Raw genomic sequence first — 22,086 nt, forward strand, 5'->3', positions numbered from 1 at the left:
TAATTTAAAAAATTTTTAAGAAAAAAAAAAAAAAAAAAAAAAAAGGATCGTATCGGCAAGCAAGGCATCCTTTCAAACAGCAGGTTGCATTTTAAACAAAATGAAGATCTAAAATGAAACAAAAGGGTTCTTACCCAGCTCTGAATGGTGGTAAACCAGCCACCAGCTGATAGATAATACACCCCAAAGCCCACAGGTCAGAGCTGCACATAAAACAAATATATTTAAGCAAGAAAGTCTTAAAATCTGAAAAGAATAAAATTATGTTTTTGAAAAGCACCTCTTGCAGGCCGATTTTTCTGTTAGCAGCTCTGGAGACACGTACTGCGCTGTCCCAACAAAGGAGTTTGCTCTCGCTGCAAAAAAAACAAAACACATTTTTATGAACAGATCTTGTATAGCCATAGTTTTAGTTTCCTGAAAACTCTCCCCAGCAACAGTCCTAGCCAATGCGCGTCTAAAGCGAGGTGAACTTCTCCAAAAACGCTTTGTAATCACATTTAGAGACAAGTTAGAAGTGGCAACATGCATCCTGTTCAGGCGTCTTATCCAATTTTTCCTCGGATGCAAAAGCTCTGGTATACTTGATACGCAGTTGGCACAAACTGGATTCTACACTAATAGACCCAAACTTTAAAATAACAGAGTCCTCAGGTACTTCTACAGGGTGTTAAACCTAGTGTCCAAATCAGTGATGACATTTCATACTTAAACCTAATCGAAAGGATCAAACTGGATTATTTCAATACTGTCTGTAACTTACATGCAGGCTAAGGTGGGATACTCCTCCAGTCCAGACAGAGTTACTGAGGCCACTCAGTAACTCCCGGCTGGCTCGCCACATTTAGAGGTAGCCAGGAGCTATCGAGTAGCCTTCACTCTTGGTATCGTCTTATTGAGCTTTTGTAACTGCCGTAACATTCTTCAAAAAGCGGCCCACTCCGCCATGACGTCACGTCAAAACATCCTATTCATTCGTGAACCTTGTCAGAAAACATCTGGTTGCTTAACGTTTTTATTTAGTAGAGTTCAGACTAAAAATGGTCGGAAGTTTCTCCCCCAACAGAAGGAGTTGTAAACCAAACTTGTAATTTTATGGTAAACTTGAGGACAAGAGACTTGGATGGATAGCATTATGGAGAAGGTACCCAGCTAATCATTAGAAACCATGGAGAAAATGCTTCCGTCATGTAGCCTAGCATGAACAAAACTGGTTAGCATCTTGATGTTGGTATGCATTTAAATCTGTTGCGTCAGGGAAATCTCCATTTCTCACACAGATAAATCATGATGTGTGAATTCAAGGTCAGTTCCTAAGCTAGCCAATACCGCCAATTATGAGCCCAACTAGGTGCGCTACTTCCACAGACAGAATAGCTCGGTTTGAACAAGCTATGGCTACATTAGCAAAAACAAACGGAGTCACTCCGTTCAATACTCCATCGTATGGTTAAGTTACATCGCTGCAAAGAGTCAAGAGAGACAGAAGCTGCGTTTCCATTAACCACAAAACTGCACAAATTGAAATTACAAAAACAAAAACAGCAATTCTGACAGAACGTTTGATAGGAAGTTTCTGCATTTGGACGAGTTGATTTTTCAGTGATATCCAAATGGACGCATGTTGCAAAACTGAAATGAAAACATTTTCACCAATGCGCCACATGATCAACATCCAAGTGTTACTACTGGCAGAAACAAATACAGGAACTGGTAGGAGGAGGATGGTTTGTTTTTTGTGCACATTTGTAAATTAACCCCCTGCACTGATGCCATCAGTAGCAGAGCTGCTCACCTCCTTCACTGGAACAGGGAGGAGGCGTTATACCAGTATGGGGAATTGGGGCTGCTGCTATCTCCGACTCATCTGGTGTTAAATGTAGTGAAGGGTATAGGGACAAATTACATAAATATCCTGCTGAACATTTTCCTTCACTGATTAAATGCTGGTCTCCAAGCTTGAAGGGGAAAAACTGTTCTGAATGAAAAACACCGATATAGTGTATCGATGTGGATTAATATCAAAAACAACCAAGTTAAAAAAACCTTCAACTGTTGCCAATTAGCTTAAGCAAATAATCAGATTTTATAGTCTTATACATTTCTCTTGCATATAAATTTACAGTCTATGTTAATGTAACTTTTCTGGTAATGAACCAAACTTTTATTGTGAAAATTCAAACTGGTTACTTCCGGTGCCAAATCAGTGTCAAAAATTGAACTTTGAAAACAAGTTGTGCTGTATTACGATGCAGCGGTAAAGGTCTCTGTGCTGCACCCGAAACCAGCAGTAAACATGCAAGAAAACAACAAGACAAGATGCATTCAGCCCAATGGCAGGAGCAGGTTAGGCAGGTCGCTAATCTGCAGGCGTGTGCCCAGAACGGCATCAAGCTCAGAAATAAGCACAGCCATGATAACAAGACTAACACTAAAATCACTCGTTATTTACACACATGATTTAAGCAACAGAAAAAACACATTTAGCCACTCAAACTCTCATTGCCAGCTAAGCTAGGTTGGTTTAATCAACTCACTGGTTGCCTAGCAACGATCTGCTGGGTAACTCAAACTGCAATTTAACATTTTGAGACTAAACTGCAGTTTACGGCCTCCTCAAAAACACGATGTGAAGAGGAAACTAAAAACAGGAAAGTTTGGCAGTTTCTCAGATATTTAAAACAAAACCAACCGTTAAATGCTGACTTTGAAACCTTTTTTATGAAGCTAGCTAAGCCATCAGGTCGATAATCGCACACTATGCCACCCAAAACGTTTGTCTTTTCCTCTTCTGGAAACCTGATTTTATCATCTTTCAAGGCAGTAAGGTTATTATAGCCATCATTCTTCTTTTAAATGCACTAAAAGAAACTTCATGCAGATACATGTGGATGTTTGGTCAGGGAATGGTAACATTTAATTTTTTACTGCCAAAAACGATTCAAAACAAAGATAACATCCCTTTTATTATTGTTAAAAATATTAAAATGAATGTCCAGGAGACAAAATCCAAAACCAGTCAGGAATCCGTTTGTGACGCAGGGGGAATGGATTACTGGAGCCAAGTGGAAATATTTACTGTAACACAGATTATGACTAAAAGCAGCAGAGATGGGCTGAATTGATGTTTTTGGCTTCACGTTATTGAAGACTCAGTTTTCTTTGCCTCCTGATTCAGAGTTTCACACGAAGTAGTGCTACATTTACTGGATGGTAAACCGTCCCAGTAATGATTGCAATCAACCATTATATTGTTGTTTGAGCCCATTTCAAATAAAATAATGGCATAAAAATTTAGGCTTTCCCTCTAAACGTCCAATAAATATAGAAATGGAAAACTTTTCAAATATCCAAAAAACAAATGAACAGAAATAAAATGGATTATGATGCGTCTGTAATCGCTCATTTGACACGTGTAGCTGAGCAAAGTTCAGCCTTTATTTTGAAAGGTTTGCATTTAGCATCTAGCTACGTCTTATTTCCATTTAGCTCGTCAGTTTGAGCTGGGCGTTGTTGATTTGGAAAATATTTAAACACCTTCTGATGGATATGCAGTATGAATACGTTTGTTAAGGTATGAAATGTGTTTTGATTCATTCTGCAGGAGTTGAAACAAACTCAGCCGTTTGGTTTTACCTTGTTTACTGTCAGACGACAACTGTTTCGCTGTTCCAAAATCGGTTATCTGGATGTGCATCTCCTCGTTCAAAAGAATATTTTCTGGTTTCAAGTCTCTGAAATAAAAAAAAAAATAAAAAAATGTGCAGAGTCAAATACCAGCAGAGAGCACAGGAGCAGATCCTTACCTGTGAATTATCCCCTTTTTGTGTAAATATTCTAGAGCACAAACTATTTCGGCCGAGTAGAACCGTGTACAGGTCTCATCAAACGAACCAATTTTGCGAATGTATTTTAGCAGTTCGCCGTTTTTAGCGTAGCTAAGACCAAAATCTATAAAAAGGCCTGTTAAGGAAAACTTTAAACATCTGAGCAGGTGAAGCAAACAGCTGAAAATCCAGAGAAATTTGATGCTAATGGAATAAAAACAACTTCCTGATCAACAAAACTAAGAGCCACCATGTCGTACCAACAACCATCTTCAGTACGGATGGTTTTACTGAGAAAAGATGACTTGTTTAAAATTTACTAACCAAGTTTCTTAATTTAAAGTTTGTACATTTTCTTAAAGTTTAAATGGTGGCGCTCTTATTGGTATGCTACCATGTCATACCAACAACCATCTTCAGTACAGATGGTTTTACTGAGGAAAGACGACTTAAAGTTAGCAAATGTAATCTGGGGATTATTTTTTAGATTAAGTCACAATTTTCTAGAACAAGTATGTGTGTATATATATATATATATAAATGTGAAGCATATGAAGCTTAAACTATGCTACTTTCTAGGCAGAACATATTTACAAACTAACTTTTTTTAATTTTGAGTGCAAAGTGACTCTTTGTGCAGTTTTGGCTTAATTTAAGTATTCTCCATGAAATCAATTACTAAATTCAGGGTCAGTGAAATCTTTAAGTTGGATAAAGAACAAAGTGCTTTAAAAATGACTTCAGCAGATAACAAAAAGGCTGAATGTTGCCGTTTTATCCTTCTGGAAACCCCAGAGTTTGGTTACCAAGGGAGCAAATACACAATAACTAAAACTAACCACACTCACTGTTACTATAAGCTCCAGAACTGGTCATTTTATAATTATAAAAAGTCAGTTTTACAGTGACTCATTTCTCGCACAGTGTGACATCACCTCTGGTCCCAACATAAATAATTATTAACTGACCGTTGAAGAAAAAGAGAAATATTCAGAAAGCTTTTAAAGGAGCATCAGAATGAGCGAGGCGCGTCTGAAAACTGTCAGCCAATGAAAGGATACACAACTTCTCATCGTCTTGAAACGTGAAGTAGAGCTTTACAAAGAACGGGTGATCAAGATTTGACATCAAATCTCGTTCTCTTTTCACGTACTGGACTTTGTTCTCCTTCATAATGTGGCGCTTCTCTAAAATCTTAACTGATGAAGACAAAAAAGAAGAAATATTTAAAACATACATTTTTACTAGAAGACTAACATTCAGTTAATGGTTGAGTCATTACTAACTTGCATATTCTTTCCCTGTGGCCAACTCTTTTGCAAGAACAACCTGAGGAACAAAAACAAGGAAAACATTAAATACATTAAAGTTGCAGTTTGTAATTTTTATAGAATATGTACGTTTTAAGTATTTGTTGAAAATGTCAGTTTGGTATGAGACTCCTCCTCCCAATGCTAATTACAAACAGCCAATCAGAGCCAGGAGGCGGGTTTTAGTGCTGTCAATCAACCTAGTAAAAACGGTAAAACTGTTTATCCGCCGTCATGCTAACCAGCCTTAGCATTCATGACATTATCTGCTATGATGTAGCCAGAGAATGCCAACTGCACCACAGCAGAAAATGCCAACATTTGGGTAATAATTGGCTATAGTCATTAGCATTCTAGCAACCACATAGGCCTGTCAAATTTTGCTGGATGATCAATTCTACCAGAAATGGTGATAATTATAATATTGCCATGCTATAGCTGAATGTGGCTAGCATTCTTTGCTAGCCACAGCATAGCAAATTATTAACCAAAGGTTAGCATTCCATGCTAGCTGCAGCATAGCAGAGAATGTCATGAATGCTAAAGATGGCTAGCATGGCAGTTGACTGCGGATAAATTGTTTTCCACCATTTCCATTAGCATATTTAGTACGTAAAGATGATTGATAATCCAAGCCCCGCCTCTGATTGGTGGTTGTTGATGCATTTGATCAGACAGCAGTAGTAACCCAGAGAGGAGGAGGCGATCGATCTTTTCAGAGATTTGTCTCATAACTGTAACATCATGACAGTTTTAACAAATATGTAAAAACATTTTCAATAAAAGTTACTCTGCAGCTTTAATAGCTGCACCAACCAGATTTAAAAAACAAAACATCTTTTTGCATTCACCTCAGATGAACTGAGGGTGACTCATTAATCAAAAGAATGCTAGCATGTAGCAACATCTACCCTAAAAACAGAGGCAGGAATTCAGCTGCCGTACCGTTGAGAAGGAGCCCTCTCCCAGAATCTTGCCAAACTTGAAGTCCTCAGGCTTCTTCTTGCGCGGCTGCGGCATCTGGGCGGCCGGCTGCGCGCGGCCGTCGGCGCTCTGGGAGCCGCCGGGTGCTCCTACGGCGCAGGGCTGCGGGGATGAGCCCTCCATGTTGGGGCAGTGACTGCTGCTTGTGCTCGGGATGGCGAGTGGCGAACAGGAGTCAGGGTGGTTTCTGGCCATTGATGGATGCGAGCAGGAACAGATGGCAACGTTGGGCTGAATGGGCACAACATCATACTGGAACAGCAAAAAACATCCAATCAGCTGGACGCCTGCATGTCCTACTGTAGAACTTCCTGGGTTTCATAATTCACTTCAAAACAAAAGCCTGTCACCACAACAATTTTCCTAAAAGATAAACTCAGAAATTATTGCGATAAGTGATTATATTAAGTTGAGACAAAGTAATAACAGTAATTAATAATGCCATAATACAAGACACATTCTCAAATATCAATAAACTTTAACGAACATTTAACACAGGAACTGGAAGACATTTAAATATAAAAGATAAATTATGAAGTTTCTGTAAACAAAGTGGTCCTTTAACAAAAAGGTTGAAATGACACCAAAACACCAGACTGAAAACTTTTATCATCCAGTTTATGGTAGAAAAAGACAAATAAATCATGCAAATGTAAATTGAGTCAAATTACACAATTAATGTATTAATTGCAACATCACTAGTAATCTATTTCAATGTAAATGATTAAAAAAAATTTAACAGTTTTGCACACATCTGTACCAAGTTTGGATAAAACTAGTTTGGATGAAACATTTAACACATCTCAAGAAATCAAAGCTTATTTTGGTTATTTAAAATGTCTTCCAATTCTGTACAAAACCAGGGTTTATTGGAGGGTGAACTCATCAATAAATTGTTTCAAACATGTCAATATTGTCATTTACCCCAAAAATTTCTGGAACAATTTATTGTTCAGTAAAATTTGTCAGGTTTCCTCTCAATCTAATGTTTTCCTGATTTATTGCAGCCCAAGCAAATAAAAGTTGAATTGTAGTGCCATAAAAGCCTCTGAAGATCGATTCATTTAAATAATCTGACTTCAGGTTAATGCGTTAAACCAGATATCAGTTCTGATCAATGAACTACTAAAAGTATTTTTTCTTCCATTAAATAAAAGCATCACAATTAGGAACTCCCACATAAATGTTTGTATGGATAAATGCAGATATTTATGTAATGTTTTAATTTTCTGTGATCCAGAATCAATCTGGTAAAATTTTAGGAACTTGATGGGTTTTTTACATGCAACTAAAATACATAAAATTCAACACTGAGGCATTAAAGTTTTAAACTAAAACTTCCAAACTGAAATGCCTCAATCTATGAAGTTGTGCTCCAAATATAATTAGTCAAACTGGAGTTTAAAGTCAATGACATTCAAAACCGCATGTATAGGAAAACTGATTCAGATCAGCATTAAAAAAAATATTGTATTAAAAAAAAAAAAAAACTGTTCACATTCTGGGTACAATATTACAAACTTATACCAAGACTTCAAGCTGGTATATTAGAGGGACATGGTCTGGTGTTGATAAACAAATAACTACCAAGGAGCTGCTTCCTGGCTTGGTGGTCCCACCCGATGTCAAGGTCTCCTCATAGAGCAGCAGCTTACAACACCCCAAACTCTAAATGATTTTATATTTAAAATAAAACAAATGAAACAAAAAGTGAAACCCACCAACGACATGAACCCAACAGTCACGTATATAGTGCTTTCTAACCTCTATACTTGCCGTTTATTTCAACGGCAGTTATTCGGACCAAATGCAACCATTAGTGTTTTTTTTTTTAGCTTTTAGCTCAGTTAGCTTCTCTTCATTTAAAACCAAGGTGTGGCCTTTAGCTGCCCATTCCGGACTTGACTCCATTATTGCCAACTGTCCGTGAAATAACCTACAGACTCCGTTACTGAGTCAATCAACATAATAGCTGGTATAAAGCCGTGAACCAACATTTTCCTAACCATGTATACTTTGGTAACAACTAGCCTGTGCGAACTTTCCATGCTAACCAAGCCGTGCTAGCAGGCTAGCATTAGCATTTGCTTATCTTATCAAATAAAGCCGATGTTCTTTGGAAAACAGCAGCAGTTCTATAGAAAAGCGCCCCTTACATGTCAAAAATGACTGCGTGCGCATGAAGCAGTAAATAATGGTAGAGGATAGTGTTCCTAATGTATATGAACATAAACAATTCAAACTGACATGTCCAACTTTATCCAACTTGTGATTCTAGCTGCATTTAAAGGCTCTTCCCATCACGGTGATACTTTGAACGACTAGGGCGCTTTTTTCGGCAAAGCACCGGCCATCATTGACAGCAAGTTACAAACTTGATGCTAACATTTAACTAGCTTAGCATAGCAAACAACTTCAAACCCATCTGCTGTGTTCAGATTCTGGTTCTCGACGCGCTTTACGTTACTTATGTAGGCTGTTCTGTTGAACCTTTAAAAATGCAAATCGAAAACCACGAAATTGACACAAAAATAGTACCTTCTAGAGAAAGGTTGAACGTACTAAAGCTAACTTTAGCTTGCTAGCAACTGGAGTATCGGTCGAAAGCGCGAACCAACGCCAACACTAGTCGTCCATTGCCGAACAGGGGGGAATAGTCCTATACAGTTTCAAAACACACCATTATACACTCTTGAGTTATTATCTGCTTCAGAGGTAATTAAAAAGCAGGTCGTCATGGACTAATCCAAAAGCCGGAAAGCCTCAGATAGCTTAAACCCTGCGATGCTAACGATGCTAGTGAGTCACAGCGATATTTTATAGACGAAGGCCGCAGATAACTACTTCTTCTGATCCAGCTGCTACACGCCACAATCCGCGCACCGGCTTCGAAGACCCACTCTCGGGAAGTTTTAACACTTACCATCTGACTTGTAGCTCTTGCCATGTGAGTTTTCCGTGAGTATTTATTTGGAATAAAATAATTAGAGAAGCTCCAGTAATGGCTGCCTCCGTGCCTTCATTTTCGAGGTGTGACGTCGTTCCACAACAATGTTACCGCAGGACAGCAGAGGAGAGTCCTGCCGTGTCAGTGTCCGCCCCCACCGCCACGAACAACCCGCTGAACTTTATAGCGCAAGGCTCGATCATATTCGCACAACATGTGGCCTGCAAACTGCTTGGACCGCACACTGGAACTGGGTTTTATTTATTCTGCCATCAGTGTGCAACAACCTAGTTATGATTTGAAGACCAAGTCATGTAGTTCCTGAGTTGGGCCATTCTAGTGTGATCCAAACACATTAAAAAAAAGCCATTTGTTTAAATTTCACAAATCAAATAATCGTTTTAAAATTTTTATTAAAACTATTAGAAAAATCAAGCCAAGTTTTTAAAGAGTGCAAGTGCAGCACTATACCAGTTCTAGGTGCATAAAAAGCTTTTAAAAAGTACTTTATTAAACTTTTACAAATCAAATAAATGCTAAACAAACCAAGATGCCATTAGTATACAACAATCTAGTCCAGATTTGAAGAGTCTAAATAATGTAGTTCCTGAGTTGGACCACTCCTAGTGTGATCCAGATGGATAAAAAAAAAAAAAAAAAAAAAAACTTTAAAATTGCTTTTTATTCAACTCTTACAAATCAAATAAAACTTGCATCAAAGAAATGATTTTAAATATTCTATTACTATGCAGATGACATCTAGCTTGTTTTACCCCAAGGAATCTGGAATAGTTAGCTTCACACACAAAGTTAATTTTAGTTGATACAACTTGCTATAAATTTTTGTTCTAAAGTCAAGGAATTTTGGTGAATTTATTTATTCACTGCAACTATTAACATACCTGGTAAAATCATGGTGAATCTGATGTTTTGTCCTTAATAATTCACTTTTAGTCTTGTGTAGTTTATGTCTTGATCGGTGTTTCCCAGCCTGGTCCTCTAGACTCACTGCCCTCCATGTTTTAAGTATTTCCTTGCTTCAGTCCAGCTGATTTCAATCAATGACTAATTAACAGGCATTTTCTGAACCGCAATCAGTTGAATTAGGCACGGTAAAGCAAGGAAACCTCTAAAACATGTGGGACAGTGAGCCTTGAGGACCAGGGTTGGGAAACACTGACCTAGACCAGGGGTGTCAAACTCCAGTCCTCTGCTGTCCTGCAGTTTTTAGATGTGCCACAGGTACAAAACACTGGAATGAAATGGCTTAATTACCTGCTTCTTGTGTAGATCAGTTCTCCAGAGCCTTGCTAACGACCTAATTATTCTATTCAGGTGGTGCAGCAGAGGCACATCTAAAAGTTGCAGGACACCTGCGGTCTAGATGGTTTCTACATGCTACAAAAAAACTACATTTTCCATTTTCAACACAATAGCTTCATTGCTTGAAAATCATTGTATCTTTAATTTATTTACAGTATTCCAACTTTTAATTGTGTTGTTATTCAAATGCACTACACAAAAAAATTAGGAAATTTTCTAGTCTTTTCTGGAAAACATTATTAGTCTTCATCTTCATCATCTTCATCTTCACGCTGTGAAAGTGTCGACTCGTCGTTGATTCCTGAGTTTTCAGGCTCTTCGCCATCTTCTGATGCGTCGCTGTCTTCACTGGAATCATCATCTTCAACGACACTAAACAGAAATCACAATTTAATGTCAGGAATAAGACTGGATTTTTAATCTAAGTAAAAATGCTCATCAAAGATACAGTTATTTTCAACTTAAATTGGCTTAGGCTTAAATTTCATAACAAAACCAGAAAAGAACAGTTATGTTGCACAAGAAAAGGAAATGACCCAGCATTGTTTATATCTATATAGCAGATGTAAAATCATCAAAAACACGTTGGAGGCAAAACTTTCTAAAGTTTTCAGTTTATGCATCTCAATTTTCAGTTACCCCAAAATGTTATAGACAAAAACAATGAGGCAGGTCTTTATCCTCCTGTACATCATCACTATCAGGTTTTATTGCATTGTTTTGGTGTGGAGCTCTTCAGATAGCAGCTTAACCAAACGTTATTCTGCTGTGACACCAAATAAAAACCAATAACAGCAGCAGGTCAGGATGTCAAGCTCCAGCAGCATCACACAACTTTCTCCACTGCTTAACACACATTTTATCTGAACTTTAACATGTTTGTGGCTAAATCTGAATTTATTTAACGCTATGAAGCGTTTACCTCAGAGGTCTGTTGAGATTTCTACACTCCACTCCAGAGTTAACATCAAACGGGTCTGTAACAAAAACAAAATTTTACTGCAAATTATATACCTCTCTCTAGTAACTCACATTTTCCAGGTACATAGCACCATTTTATAGCACATGACTTAAAAAGAATTGACTTCGTAATTCAACGCCTTGAAATTGGGCCTCTATCTCTTTAAGAATTTCTGCTCTTTCTGAAGCTCCGCCTCCAGGAAGTCGTCCCAACATGGCTCCTTTATTAACCCTTTAATGTTTTTACCAGCGTTTCTCTCAGCAGCAGCTCCTATAATGAGCTCAGCAGCTGGTTGCTAATTGCTGCTGGCTAGTCTGAAGGAGCAGAGAGGGGGAAGAGCTGTGCCTCAGAGGCGGGGCTTGGTCCACCCAGGCATTTTAACAGCTGAATGGTTGCCATGGAGATTAAAGGATTTCTGAACCATGCATGAAAGAATCAAAGCAACCCTCAAGGTTTGATTCTTGATGAAGGAAAAACATTAAAACATGATGGGAAGATAAAAAAGGAGATTTGCCCCTTTAATACTTTTACTTATTGATCAGAGTGAAATCTTAAAATCTTATTTGAAATAGAAAACAATAATATTACTTTAGTTCTTCAGAAAACTCAAACTTTTCAATAAATAGGAAATATTTGAAGTCATAGAAACAGTAATAAGGCTGAGATAAATAATTTCCGCCGTTTTTTACCAAACTCTTCTTCTTCCGGTTTGGACGTGAGAAACTCCTTCTCCACAGTCAGCAGCTCTTCCTCAGAGCGACATGCAGCGTAGCGGTCAAGAAGAACTCTGTTGAGTTCAAGAAACACCGTCCCCCACTTGAATTTCTTCAGCAGGAGAACCGCCAGTTCCTCAAACCCTGCAGCAAACCACAAACACCTGCAGCACACTGATGGAGAGCTGAAACGTTTGCAGTGATGCAACACAGTCACTTCTCTGTTGATCAAGGCTGCAGCTAATGATTAGTCTATTGATTATTCTATTGATTAATCAGCTAAAAACTGGGCACATTCTGCAGATTTTTAATTTTACCAACTGGGTACACTAAATGATGCAAACAAACAATTTAATTCTTTTTTAAATAAGAAAAAAAACATTTTATTTGCAGCATTCCTTTAGTGAATTTGAAGCAGGTGAAGCTAAAACTGCCACTAAATCAGATTTAGATAAATGTGTTTTAATCATAAGTGCAAAATGTATTTATTTTTTTATACAGTTTTGCCTTATTTGTTTTGAATATGTTGTTTTTGAGTCTGTATACTCCAGTTAATGATTAACTGATTAGAAGATTAGTTGAAAATTATTTCAATAATCGATTAATTCTAATTAATCCAATTAATTGTGACTGATCATGATTAATCATGTTAGTTGCAGCCCTATTAAATTAGTTGACGATTATTTCAATAATCTGATTAATCACAACTGATCTGATTAATCCGACGAATCGTTTCAGCCCTCCTGTCGATCACTGCAGCCTGAACTCTTACCGACGATGGCGAACGTGGCGGCAAACGCCTCGACACAGGACAGTTTGCAGGGCTTGCCGTAGTTGACCGGGTTTGCGGCGACGAGGTACGGCAGCAGCCTGGGGTGGCTGCCCACCATCTTACTGAACGGCGTCTCGTCCAGTTTGGCCCAGGAACAGTCGATCACAGCCAGGCCGCTCTGAGCCACAATCTCTCTGCAATCCGATCAAACATCAGAAAGACGAAGGTTCTTAGAGACAGATCATCACCAGAGAATGAGGAAGAACAGCTGGACGACATGGCTGAAAAAAATCAGTTGATATTAATAATTATTGATTAGTGTTTAAATATCTGAAATACAACCAAACTGGTGGTGTGACCTTTCCTGTTTCGTCCAGTTTTCTCTCTACGTCGTTATTATTTTTTAGCAGTTATGAAGCACAGTGTCAAAACCTTAAACTAAATTTTATTTCAATTATGTATTAATATTGATCATGCGTTGATCGCGGTATAGGTCATTATTGATTTGTCGGCCAGCCCTTGGAGAAACCACTGCATACCTGTCTGCTGGCGTCACATACTTGGTTCCCATGGGACTCAGGATGAGTCCGCTGAACCTCTGGTTGAGGCGCAGGTTGCGTACGAAGCCTTTCCGTACCAGCTTTCTGCCGGTGCAGCGTTTGGGATCGCAGTGACCCAACTCCCACATGGCGAGGGGGCATGGCAGCTTCACCTGCGGGGCGTCCGCTCCCTCCTCTGGGTGGAGGCTGGCTGGAAGGACGGAACCAAACCAGGAGAGTCCGCAGTGAACGCTTCACTTCACCAGAAATAACATCTACATTACTGTATACTGGGAAACGCAATTTATATTCTAAATGTTGTAATCTAAAAACAAAAAAAAGAATAGTCATAAAATTTACAGATCTAATAGTATCTTGTTAAACTAACCATTTGCCATTAAAAGCACAAATTTAATTTGTTTTAATTTTATTTTTTGACAGACCAACTTCAATTAACATATTTGTCAAGTGGAAGGAAAATAACACGTGATTATAATTTTTTTTTTCAAACAAAACCTCCAACATTGCAAAATCTTACCACGTTTTATTTTTGGTCCTTTTGGTGCAAATATTAGCAAACTTCAAATAAGAAAAAAAAAAAACTAAGTCACAAGTAACTTTTAAGCAAGATATAAGAACTTGCTTTAAGTTAATACTTTCTTAATATTTATGAATAAGTACTGGCTTCACTGGCTATTTCGCTTATAAGCAGTAATAAACCAATACTGTTTATTTATTTCCTTTATTTTACAGTTTAAAATAAACATGTCACATGTATTAACAAATTAACCTATAATAAGATCTTTTAGTAGATAAAAATTGCAACAATCTGGTAAGTTAGTTTTCAAAAAAATAATAAGTGAAGAAACATGATTATGATATGAGTACGTAGACGTGAAACACATTTTTTGTTACCTTCTAAAGCAGAGTGCATTTCTTCAGTAAACGTCTCCAATGATTTTCCCTTCATTTTATGCCGTTTATCTTTGCCTTTGCTGTCTGGTCGCACGAACTTGCCTTGTTTCTTTCGCCCCATGTTGCCAGGCTGGGATCTATTTTCAGGCGCTGTCCGCTAAAATATCAACACTAAGCAGCTTCTTGGCGAGCCGCGGACTCTAAATTTCCTTTCCTGAAAATGTTTTCAATTCCATCTGCTCATAAAACATCCAGAAATCCAAACATTTCCTCTCAATCTTAAGTTTTTAATCCTCCTTTTCACTTTACATGGTGGAAAACACGCTACACTGTAGCCTGGGAACACTGCGCATGCTCTCCGGGGTTATTTTTTTTGTCACGTGACCGACCACCTGACACAACAGACGACGGAACCGGAAATGTAGCGATTATTCATCCAAAAATCCATTATGTGGAGTTTAAATAGCGGAATATATGTTTTATTGAGGACATGGCTTGTTTGCGTGTCGCTTTTCTGTAAGTTTTCCATTCTTAATTTTTAGTAAACAAATAGCTGGACTTTTATTTGATAATCGATTTGTATTTTTCTATCCAGTCAGCCTCGGACTGGCTGGGAAAATGAAGATTGTGGAGGAGCCAAACACGTTTGGGTTGGTGAATTAATGTCTAATATGTCTCAGGTTTTCTGCTGCTGTTTTGTCTTCACTGGTTTTCTGTGTTTTCAGGCTGAACAACCCGTTCATGGCGCAGGGACACAGGCTACAGCCCAAAGTCTCTCCAGCGCCTGTGTCTGGTAAAGTGAAATGATCTAATTTAAAACCTGAGACATCCTTAAGGTCATAAAGTCTGATCATTTTGGATACAGCCGCCATAAGCTTAAAGTCAAATTTTATTAACCTCTAAAAATTCACCATAAAACCTTCGGTTCCCTGGACTTCCCTGATGGCGGTTACCTCGTCGTTTCTGGTGTTCCTCAGGGATGTGTGCCGAGTCCCCTGCTGTAAATCCTGTTCATAAACTGAAATGGGATATTTACTTCCAGTAATCATGTACCATTGCTTATTGATTTGAAATCTGAAATGTATCTGTATCTCATCAGCAACTGTAGTAATATTCTCTTAAAGGTCCGGCGCATCTTCATCGTCTGGCAGGAAAGTGCTTCAGTCTCACAGAATCGATGTGAGTGAAACACCCTGACCTGAAGAAGCAACATGCATGTGTTTGATCCATTTCACATCTGATTGCATGTAGAACCAACAACACACCTGTAACCGGCTCTTCTGCAGGTATAAATATGAGTTCTGTCCCTTCCACAACGTGACTCAGCACGAGCAGTCATTCAGGTGGAACGCCTACAGCGGCATATTGGGGTAAGACAACACCAAAACAGATGCTTTCATTAGAGGTTTTAATTTGTGAATTATTATTTTTAAGTGTTTCTGTGGGTCTTTGTTGTTTTCTGGTAGGATCTGGCAGGAGTGGGAAATTGCCAACAATACTTTTACAGGCATGTGGATGAGAGACGGCGACACATGTGGAACCAGAAACAGAGAAACAAAGGTGCTGAAAATACAATTATTCTTCTGCTTCAACCAAAAAATAACTAGATTCCCCCTCTGACCAACCAGGTGACTCATCAGTACTAACTCTGGTTCCTTAAACCTGCAGTATATAACTTTTACAAAAAAAGTTTGATAAAACTGTCACCATGTTGTGACAGTGTAATATGAGACAAATAATCTATGAAAAGATTGATCTCCTCACTGAGCTTCTATTGCCCTCTGATGAAATGCACCAAAAACAACCAATCAGAGCCAGGAGGAGGGTCTTAACGCTGTCAATCAATCCCATGAACCTGCTGCTAAGTGCTAACGGTGAAGAATCAACTTACATTTACAGGAAAATCATTTGTCCTCTATCCCAGGTGGCTATGCTAACTAGCATTGGTGTTTGTAACAGAAGAAGCAAAGAGCAAGCAGGAGACGGGCGAGCATGAGAGTGACCCTCCTCCTGGCTCTTATTGATTGTTTCTGTTTTAGTGGTGTATTTGAATTAAATTTAATTGAATATTTTATTAATCCCAGAGGGAAATTCACAATTAGTAGTGGTCTACTTTTACAAACTCTCATTTAAAAGAATATATTTCGGTTCTAATGAGGCATAAATCTCATCCTAACGTGTTTTTTTAAAATCTATTTTTAATCGCTAGAAATGATAAAACATTTGGTGTTGACATGTTGGTACGGAGCCCCAAATGAACACCTGCTCAGGGCCCCAAAGAGGCTTGGGCCGGCCCTGGGGAAGTGGCGTAGCTGGATTTTAGGTAAAAGAATGAACCCTTGACTAAAGATGGGTCATGTTTTGTTTAGGTGGTTCTGGTTTGCAGCAACAGCAGCAAACTGGTCCAGGTGTCGGAGCCAAGCACCTGCATTTACTCGGTGACCTTTGAGACACCGCTCGTCTGCCATCCACACTCACTGCTGGGTAAGTCTGGGGAAAATCACCTTCCAGAGCGTTGTGCATGTCAGCGCTAATGGCGACTGTGTTTGGTCTGCAGTGTACCCCACCCTGAATGAGAAGCTGCAGAAGGAATGGGACGAGGTGGAGCAGGCTCGCTACGATGGCCTCATTACTGAGCAGGTAGCAGATTAAAAACATAACATTTCTGACCCGCGTGAACATTAAACCCACCAGGCAGAATGCTGCTCATGTTTCTGTTTGTCGCAGGGCTACAACAACCTTTTGAGAGACGTTTTTGAGGATGCTGGACTCCTGAAGAGCAACAAAGTGACGGAGACTGTTGCAGAGGCTGAAACACGTTCAGAAAAACACAACTCCTTACAGAAATGCCAAGAAGTATGCTGATTAGGAATGCAAACAATTTACAATTAATCATTTATTAGGTTAAAATTGTCTTCAGTCAAGGTTATTGTAGTTAACTAAAATGAACAAGCTAAAAACTGAAATTGAGAACATTTTTGTCAACTAAAATAATTAAAAATGGTGTAATGAATGGGAAAAAGTGTAACTAGCTGGAACTGTACTGTCCGTTTATAAAACTAACTGAAGCACACTAAAAATAGATATAATAAACACTGTCTTTGTGTTTATTAATCTATTTATTAGCTTGTCAAACTGATTCCTCCAACAGAAAAGCAGTTTACATCAGTTACCGGTAAATTACAGAACTCCGTACTGGCAATGCTACTCTTGTCTGCAAAATGGCGACAGCAAAAGTAGTTAAACATCAGTCATTTATTGTTCAACAATAATTGGATAAATGTTTTGAAATTTATATGTACTTATTACCCAACCTTAGCATACATAATTACGATAAAATAATTATAGAAATCAACCAAAGTACTGCTACCATATTTTTTTTTAAAAACCTGGCAAACCCACTCTTAAACTAATTAAAACTAACTAAATTAGACGAGCGAAGTGTCACAACGAAATAAAACTAAACTATAATGAAAAATCCAGGACATTTACAACGCTGGGTCCAATCGATTAACTAACTAATCACATCCGCTTCACAGTTTTTAGTGTGGTAGTTTCGTCGCCATCCAGCAGAGGGCGCGGCTGGTCATAGCAAACCCATTTGATACTAGATGGCGGAGTCCGGTGTAGGATTCAAAATGCACTTTATATGGTTCTGTTTTAAAATATAAACACCCGACAAGCCCCTTTAAGGAGTCAACTTAAATTACTTAATAGCGCTCATTCAGCCGAGGTGCTGCATGACGGAGAAGGGGTAGCATTTTATGAAACATTTAGCACTTTATGCTACGGAAAGATTACATGAGAAAACTTAAAATGGCGACATATCAGTTAAGTTTGTCGATCAATAAGATCGGTTAACTTTAGATTAGTTCATTAACCGCATTCCTAATATTGGTTATCTAAATATATGGGTGATATTTATTTGTATATTTTTGCTTGGCAGGATTATCAAAAGCAGAGTGAAGAGGTAGCGAGGCTGCGGGCTATCCTCACCCTGAATAATATTTCCTTTGAGTCACAGCCAAGTACGTTAGCTCAACAACACCAGTCTGTTTATAATGTCTTAATTTTTACTGAAGCATGGCTGTTTTCTGTGTGGTAGATGAGGAGAAAGGTGCAACGACAGCCCCGGCAAAAGATCAACACCTGAGAGGAGACACGGGCCTTTTTGACCAGCTGTGAAGATCTCCATCACAAACAGGATGTTCAGTTTTTTTTCTGGTCAGTTTGAGTCTCTGAGGTCCACAAGAAAACAGTTCCTCATGTTTGGATGTTTTATATGTAGTTTGGACTTTAACCTGTGTATTTATGTTATGTGTTGTTCGGATGCAACAACATTGGAATTAAAACAAGACCAAAAAAATAAATAAAATGCAATATGTTCTTATTAAATACAAGAATAAAGTCATAATATTATGAGGATAAAAATTGAGCGACGAAGTCGTAATAATACAACAAACCCTAACTGATAAATATACCGGATGACTTTATTCTGGAATTACAAGTTTATTTGCTTATTACGACTTTATTCCACAACTTTATTTTCTGGTATTACACCTTGTAAAAACCTTAAAACTTTATTCTGATATTCTTATTGCGATTTTATACTTGCTGAGATTTTATTGCATTTTTTACTAGTTGCTCATTATGACTATTTTTACGACTTTAGTTACTCAACTTTTCTTGTGTTATTCTAACTTTATTCTTGTATTTTTATGACTTAAGTTGCTCCTTATTATGACTTTTCTTGTGTTTCTTGTATTAATACAGTTATTTAGGTAATGACTGTATTAAAGGGATAAAATGATGAAAACCTGGAGATGAACAGTAATACTTCAGCATATTTGATGGTCTACATAAGGGCGTAAGGGAAACATGTCTTACTTCCTCTAAAGTTTCTATTTAATTTCTAAGCTGATTGATCTGGAACACCAGCCATGACCTTAGTTTGACCCCGCTGACTGCACAGCATCTTGAAACATTTCTTACCTTCTAAAATAACTTTTGAGGTTCTGCAAGAAAATACCACAAAGTGCATCTGCTGCGCTGCAACACAGAGGAGGTGTGACAATAAAATGAGAACAGCAGTTCATTTCTGACAGGCAGAGAATGGACCGGACCGAACTGAACAGAACCAAAATAGGAGTTGCATATCAAGAAACGATTGGCTTCAATCAACATTAATTTAAATAAATTCACCGTTTTTATGATGAAAAACCAACTCTTAGCTCTTCAAATTCACCTCAAATCAGAAGCCAGATGGTAAAAATGTGGAGGGATCCAACAGGACATTGACTCAGAACTCATCAGAACCGGTTTTTGGGCTGAATAAAGCAGACTTGCATTAAGTTTTTACATTAGAAAAGAACTCAGCCTTATTGAAAATATAAAGATTTTGCTTAAACCCAGAGATCAGTCGTAATCAAATACATTTACTTGAGTAACATTTTGAAAAAAAAAAGCCCTTTTAAAAATATTTTATTGCTCAAAACCTTTTACTTTTCCTTGATTTGTGAACTAATACTTATACGTTTACTTCTCTACATTAATAAATACTTTAGTTACTTTAATGAGGATATAAATAAAAAAAGCTATTTATTAGTGATACAGCAGGTTGGCTCCAGACCCAAAGGTTCCTGGACCAAATCCCAAGTAACACTACAGATACCTTAGTATGCTTTTAGGCTGTTCTACACACACTACAGAAAGCTATAAGTGCCACAAACAGCCACTTTTACCTCATGTCTGGTTAAGAAGTCACACGAAATCACACTCCAGCTTATGACTGAAAGAACCATAAAATACGGCAAAAATGTCATTAAAATGAGTTTTTTTATACCGTTCTAACCTTGAATGCAATTATTTGTCACTATCATGGAACATTCAATAACCCGAATAAATGCAGTAATTCTTGGAGTTCAGAAGGCAGTCTTAAAACGTCATAAGAAGCAACAATTTGACAGATTTTTTCTGTATTTTACACCATCTTAAGGCATAAAAAGGTGTTTTTTTGTGTAGCTTTTTAACCTGAAGCGTGGTAAAAGTGGTGATTTGTGGCACTTCTGGCTTTCCATACACCTCTGTCTAATACCACGCTACACTAAAAACTACAAAAAATAACCAGCTTCAATTATCAATAGTGGTAATAATGTACACTTGAATATATAATGTATATTTCTGATCCTGTGTGAATGAAAGAACATTTACAATAAATTTACTCTTGATTTTTCACAAAGAAACAAAGCAGTGAAATTATTTAATCTAAAATCAGTTTATAGGAAAAAATGTTTTTTATTATAAGAAACATCAAATAAATGTCATTTATATCTGTGCTAAGTATGTAAATCTGTGTTCAAAACAGATAAATAATATTCAGTAAATTAGAATATGTATAAAAGTTGTAATTTGTGGCACTTCTTGGCTTTCCATACCACACTGCCCAACATGCTACACTAAAAACTATTATATTTCTGATCCTATATGAATGAAAGAAACATTTTCAACAAATTTACACTTGATTTTAAAAAATCAAAATAAAACAGTGAAGTTGTTTACTCTTTATGGGGAAAAATACTGTTTAAGAAAATTTTAAAAAAATTACAATAATGTGGCATTCTTTCCCGTTATGAGTGTATGTAAATTTCTGATCAAAACAGATGAGAAGTTGTACATAACAATGCTGTTTGAGCAGCTTGTTATGGTTCGGGTGAGTTAAAATAACGCAGCGAGTTGTACAGGTCCGACGTGTCCCAACGCGTCCCAAGCATAAACATTCCTGATTTTCCAGCTTTTCATCGTCCGCCTCATCGCGAAAACAACGTTCGGAAGACTCAAATCATCTTTTTGAAACATAGTTTGAGATTCAAAATGTTGCAAACATGAGGAAGAGTTTGTGTTTTTAGGTTTTAGTAGCACAGAAAATCATGCTGGATGTTATTTATAGGGAGCAGCGCGCCTTGATTGGGTCTCTTCCTGCCTCACGTCAGGGCAGGAGTCCCTCAGGGTCAGGAGAAGAGCTGGATGACTTCTCTGGCCCGCTGCGCCCTCTGCTGGACAGACGCATCCTGAGGCACCTTTCCAGATTCCTCCACCAGTGCCAAGGCCTTCTGGACCGTCGTTTCCTTCGCTCGTCCAAACATTCCCTCCAGATACTGAAGCAGAACCACAAATGTATCGTCTGGAACCTGAAGGAAGGGAATTAGTTTGTCTGTCAGATTTGATTAATGTAGAAATATTTTACAGCTTTTTATTTTTAAAAATAATAAAGTCTAACTGTTGAAGAAGGCTGGACAAATTGCCTGAAAAGCTTATCACAGTTTAAGCTTTTCATATCAGTCAATATTGGTAATTGTTAGCCACAACAAACAATAACTCAATTAATCACAAAATTAATTTAAAAACATTTCAATAATTTCCATTTGCATGACTTATTGTTTCCCTCTTCCTACCAAAAGCAGGATGACAAAAGTTTCAGTCTGGTGTTTTGGTCTCAACCAAATGTTTTTTGTTTTTTTTCAAGGATAATTTAGTTTCTTTTATTTTACTTGTTTCTGTTTTATTTATTTTGGATATTTAAAATGTCTTCCAGTGTTAAATGTTTACATTTGACAATGTGTTCTTGGATTATTATATAGTTATTATCATTATTTTAAATGGAAAATGGTCTCAAACAACAAAATTATCCTTTATCGCAAAAACATCTGGAACAATTTATCATCCATAAAAATCTGTTATTGTGACGGGCCTAATAGTTGCTGATTCGTTTTTGGTTTTAAATATTATATTTGGACAA

At 37.6% G+C, this 22,086-nt stretch overlaps 4 protein-coding genes across 7 annotated transcripts in view; 1 reads left to right on the forward strand and 3 right to left on the reverse strand.

The window, feature by feature from the left end:
* Window positions 1–95: 95 nt before the first annotated feature.
* On the reverse strand, window positions 96–10,246 carry LOC106936097 (putative 3-phosphoinositide-dependent protein kinase 2). 2 transcript variants are annotated; one of them, XM_015016899.1, is made up of 8 exons: window positions 9,971–10,246; window positions 6,083–6,373; window positions 5,114–5,156; window positions 4,889–5,026; window positions 3,807–3,951; window positions 3,637–3,734; window positions 281–356; window positions 96–203 (listed from the first exon to the last, which is right to left on the reverse strand). In XM_015016899.1, the coding sequence occupies exons 2-8, from the start codon at window positions 6,314–6,316 to the stop codon at window positions 131–133; spliced, it is 807 nt and encodes a 268-aa protein (XP_014872385.1). In that variant the 5' UTR covers window positions 6,317–6,373; window positions 9,971–10,246; the 3' UTR covers window positions 96–130. The 2 variants fall into 2 exon arrangements, with proteins under 2 accessions (XP_014872385.1, XP_014872384.1); XM_015016898.1 differs by lacking the exon at window positions 9,971–10,246 and adding an exon at window positions 9,045–9,365.
* A 263-nt stretch (window positions 10,247–10,509) lies between these two features.
* tsr3 (TSR3 ribosome maturation factor) lies at window positions 10,510–14,630 on the reverse strand. Its single transcript, XM_015016894.1, has 6 exons — window positions 14,292–14,630; window positions 13,377–13,587; window positions 12,838–13,031; window positions 12,042–12,209; window positions 11,314–11,368; window positions 10,510–10,763 (listed from the first exon to the last, which is right to left on the reverse strand). Exons 1-6 carry the CDS (start codon window positions 14,410–14,412, stop codon window positions 10,631–10,633), a joined length of 882 nt encoding a protein of 293 aa, XP_014872380.1. The 5' UTR covers window positions 14,413–14,630; the 3' UTR covers window positions 10,510–10,630.
* A 9-nt stretch (window positions 14,631–14,639) lies between these two features.
* Window positions 14,640–21,302, forward strand: gnptg (N-acetylglucosamine-1-phosphate transferase subunit gamma). Of its 2 annotated transcripts, XM_015016892.1 has the most exons (12): window positions 14,640–14,807; window positions 14,887–14,941; window positions 15,017–15,084; window positions 15,416–15,470; window positions 15,578–15,661; window positions 15,758–15,851; window positions 16,661–16,775; window positions 16,849–16,931; window positions 17,019–17,147; window positions 18,238–18,319; window positions 18,397–18,515; window positions 21,238–21,302. In XM_015016892.1, exons 1-11 carry the CDS (start codon window positions 14,741–14,743, stop codon window positions 18,474–18,476), a joined length of 912 nt encoding a protein of 303 aa, XP_014872378.1. In that variant the 5' UTR covers window positions 14,640–14,740; the 3' UTR covers window positions 18,477–18,515; window positions 21,238–21,302. The 2 variants fall into 2 exon arrangements, with proteins under 2 accessions (XP_014872378.1, XP_014872377.1); XM_015016891.1 differs by lacking the exon at window positions 21,238–21,302 and having other exon boundaries at window positions 18,397–19,111.
* The window catches only part of chlsn (cholesin), a 22,513-nt gene continuing 20,995 nt past the window's right edge, over window positions 20,569–22,086 (reverse strand). For both annotated transcript variants that reach the window (XM_015016896.1, XM_015016895.1), the window contains one exon: window positions 20,569–21,478. In XM_015016896.1, coding sequence (XP_014872382.1) covers window positions 21,299–21,478 — 180 coding nt within the window. In that variant the 3' untranslated portion in view covers window positions 20,569–21,298. The remainder of the gene's footprint in view (window positions 21,479–22,086) is intronic.

This window comes from Poecilia latipinna, unplaced genomic scaffold (genome assembly GCF_001443285.1).
Source record: "Poecilia latipinna isolate Pla-1442-1.1 unplaced genomic scaffold, P_latipinna-1.0 Scaffold2076, whole genome shotgun sequence".
NCBI lineage: Eukaryota > Metazoa > Chordata > Actinopteri > Cyprinodontiformes > Poeciliidae > Poecilia > Poecilia latipinna.

Coding starts and splice junctions, on each gene's coding strand:
- LOC106936097 (XM_015016898.1), bottom strand. CDS start 9,068: ATGGCAAGAGCTACAAGTCAGATG. Junction 3,952..4,888: donor TCAAGACGATGAGAAGTTGT/GTATCCTTTCAT, acceptor GCCTTTTTATAG/ATTTTGGTCTTAGCTACGCT. Junction 204..280: donor GAAAAATCGGCCTGCAAGAG/GTGCTTTTCAAA, acceptor TTTTATGTGCAG/CTCTGACCTGTGGGCTTTGG.
- gnptg (XM_015016892.1), top strand. CDS start 14,741: ATGTGGAGTTTAAATAGCGGAATATATGTTTTATTGAGGACATGGCTT. Junction 14,808..14,886: donor TGTTTGCGTGTCGCTTTTCT/GTAAGTTTTCCA, acceptor TTTTCTATCCAG/TCAGCCTCGGACTGGCTGGG. Junction 15,471..15,577: donor TTCAGTCTCACAGAATCGAT/GTGAGTGAAACA, acceptor GCTCTTCTGCAG/GTATAAATATGAGTTCTGTC.
- tsr3 (XM_015016894.1), bottom strand. CDS start 14,412: ATGGGGCGAAAGAAACAAGGCAAGTTCGTGCGACCAGACAGCAAAGGC. Junction 13,032..13,376: donor TATGTGACGCCAGCAGACAG/GTATGCAGTGGT, acceptor ATCGGATTGCAG/AGAGATTGTGGCTCAGAGCG. Junction 12,210..12,837: donor CGCCACGTTCGCCATCGTCG/GTAAGAGTTCAG, acceptor GGTTTGCTGCAG/GGTTTGAGGAACTGGCGGTT.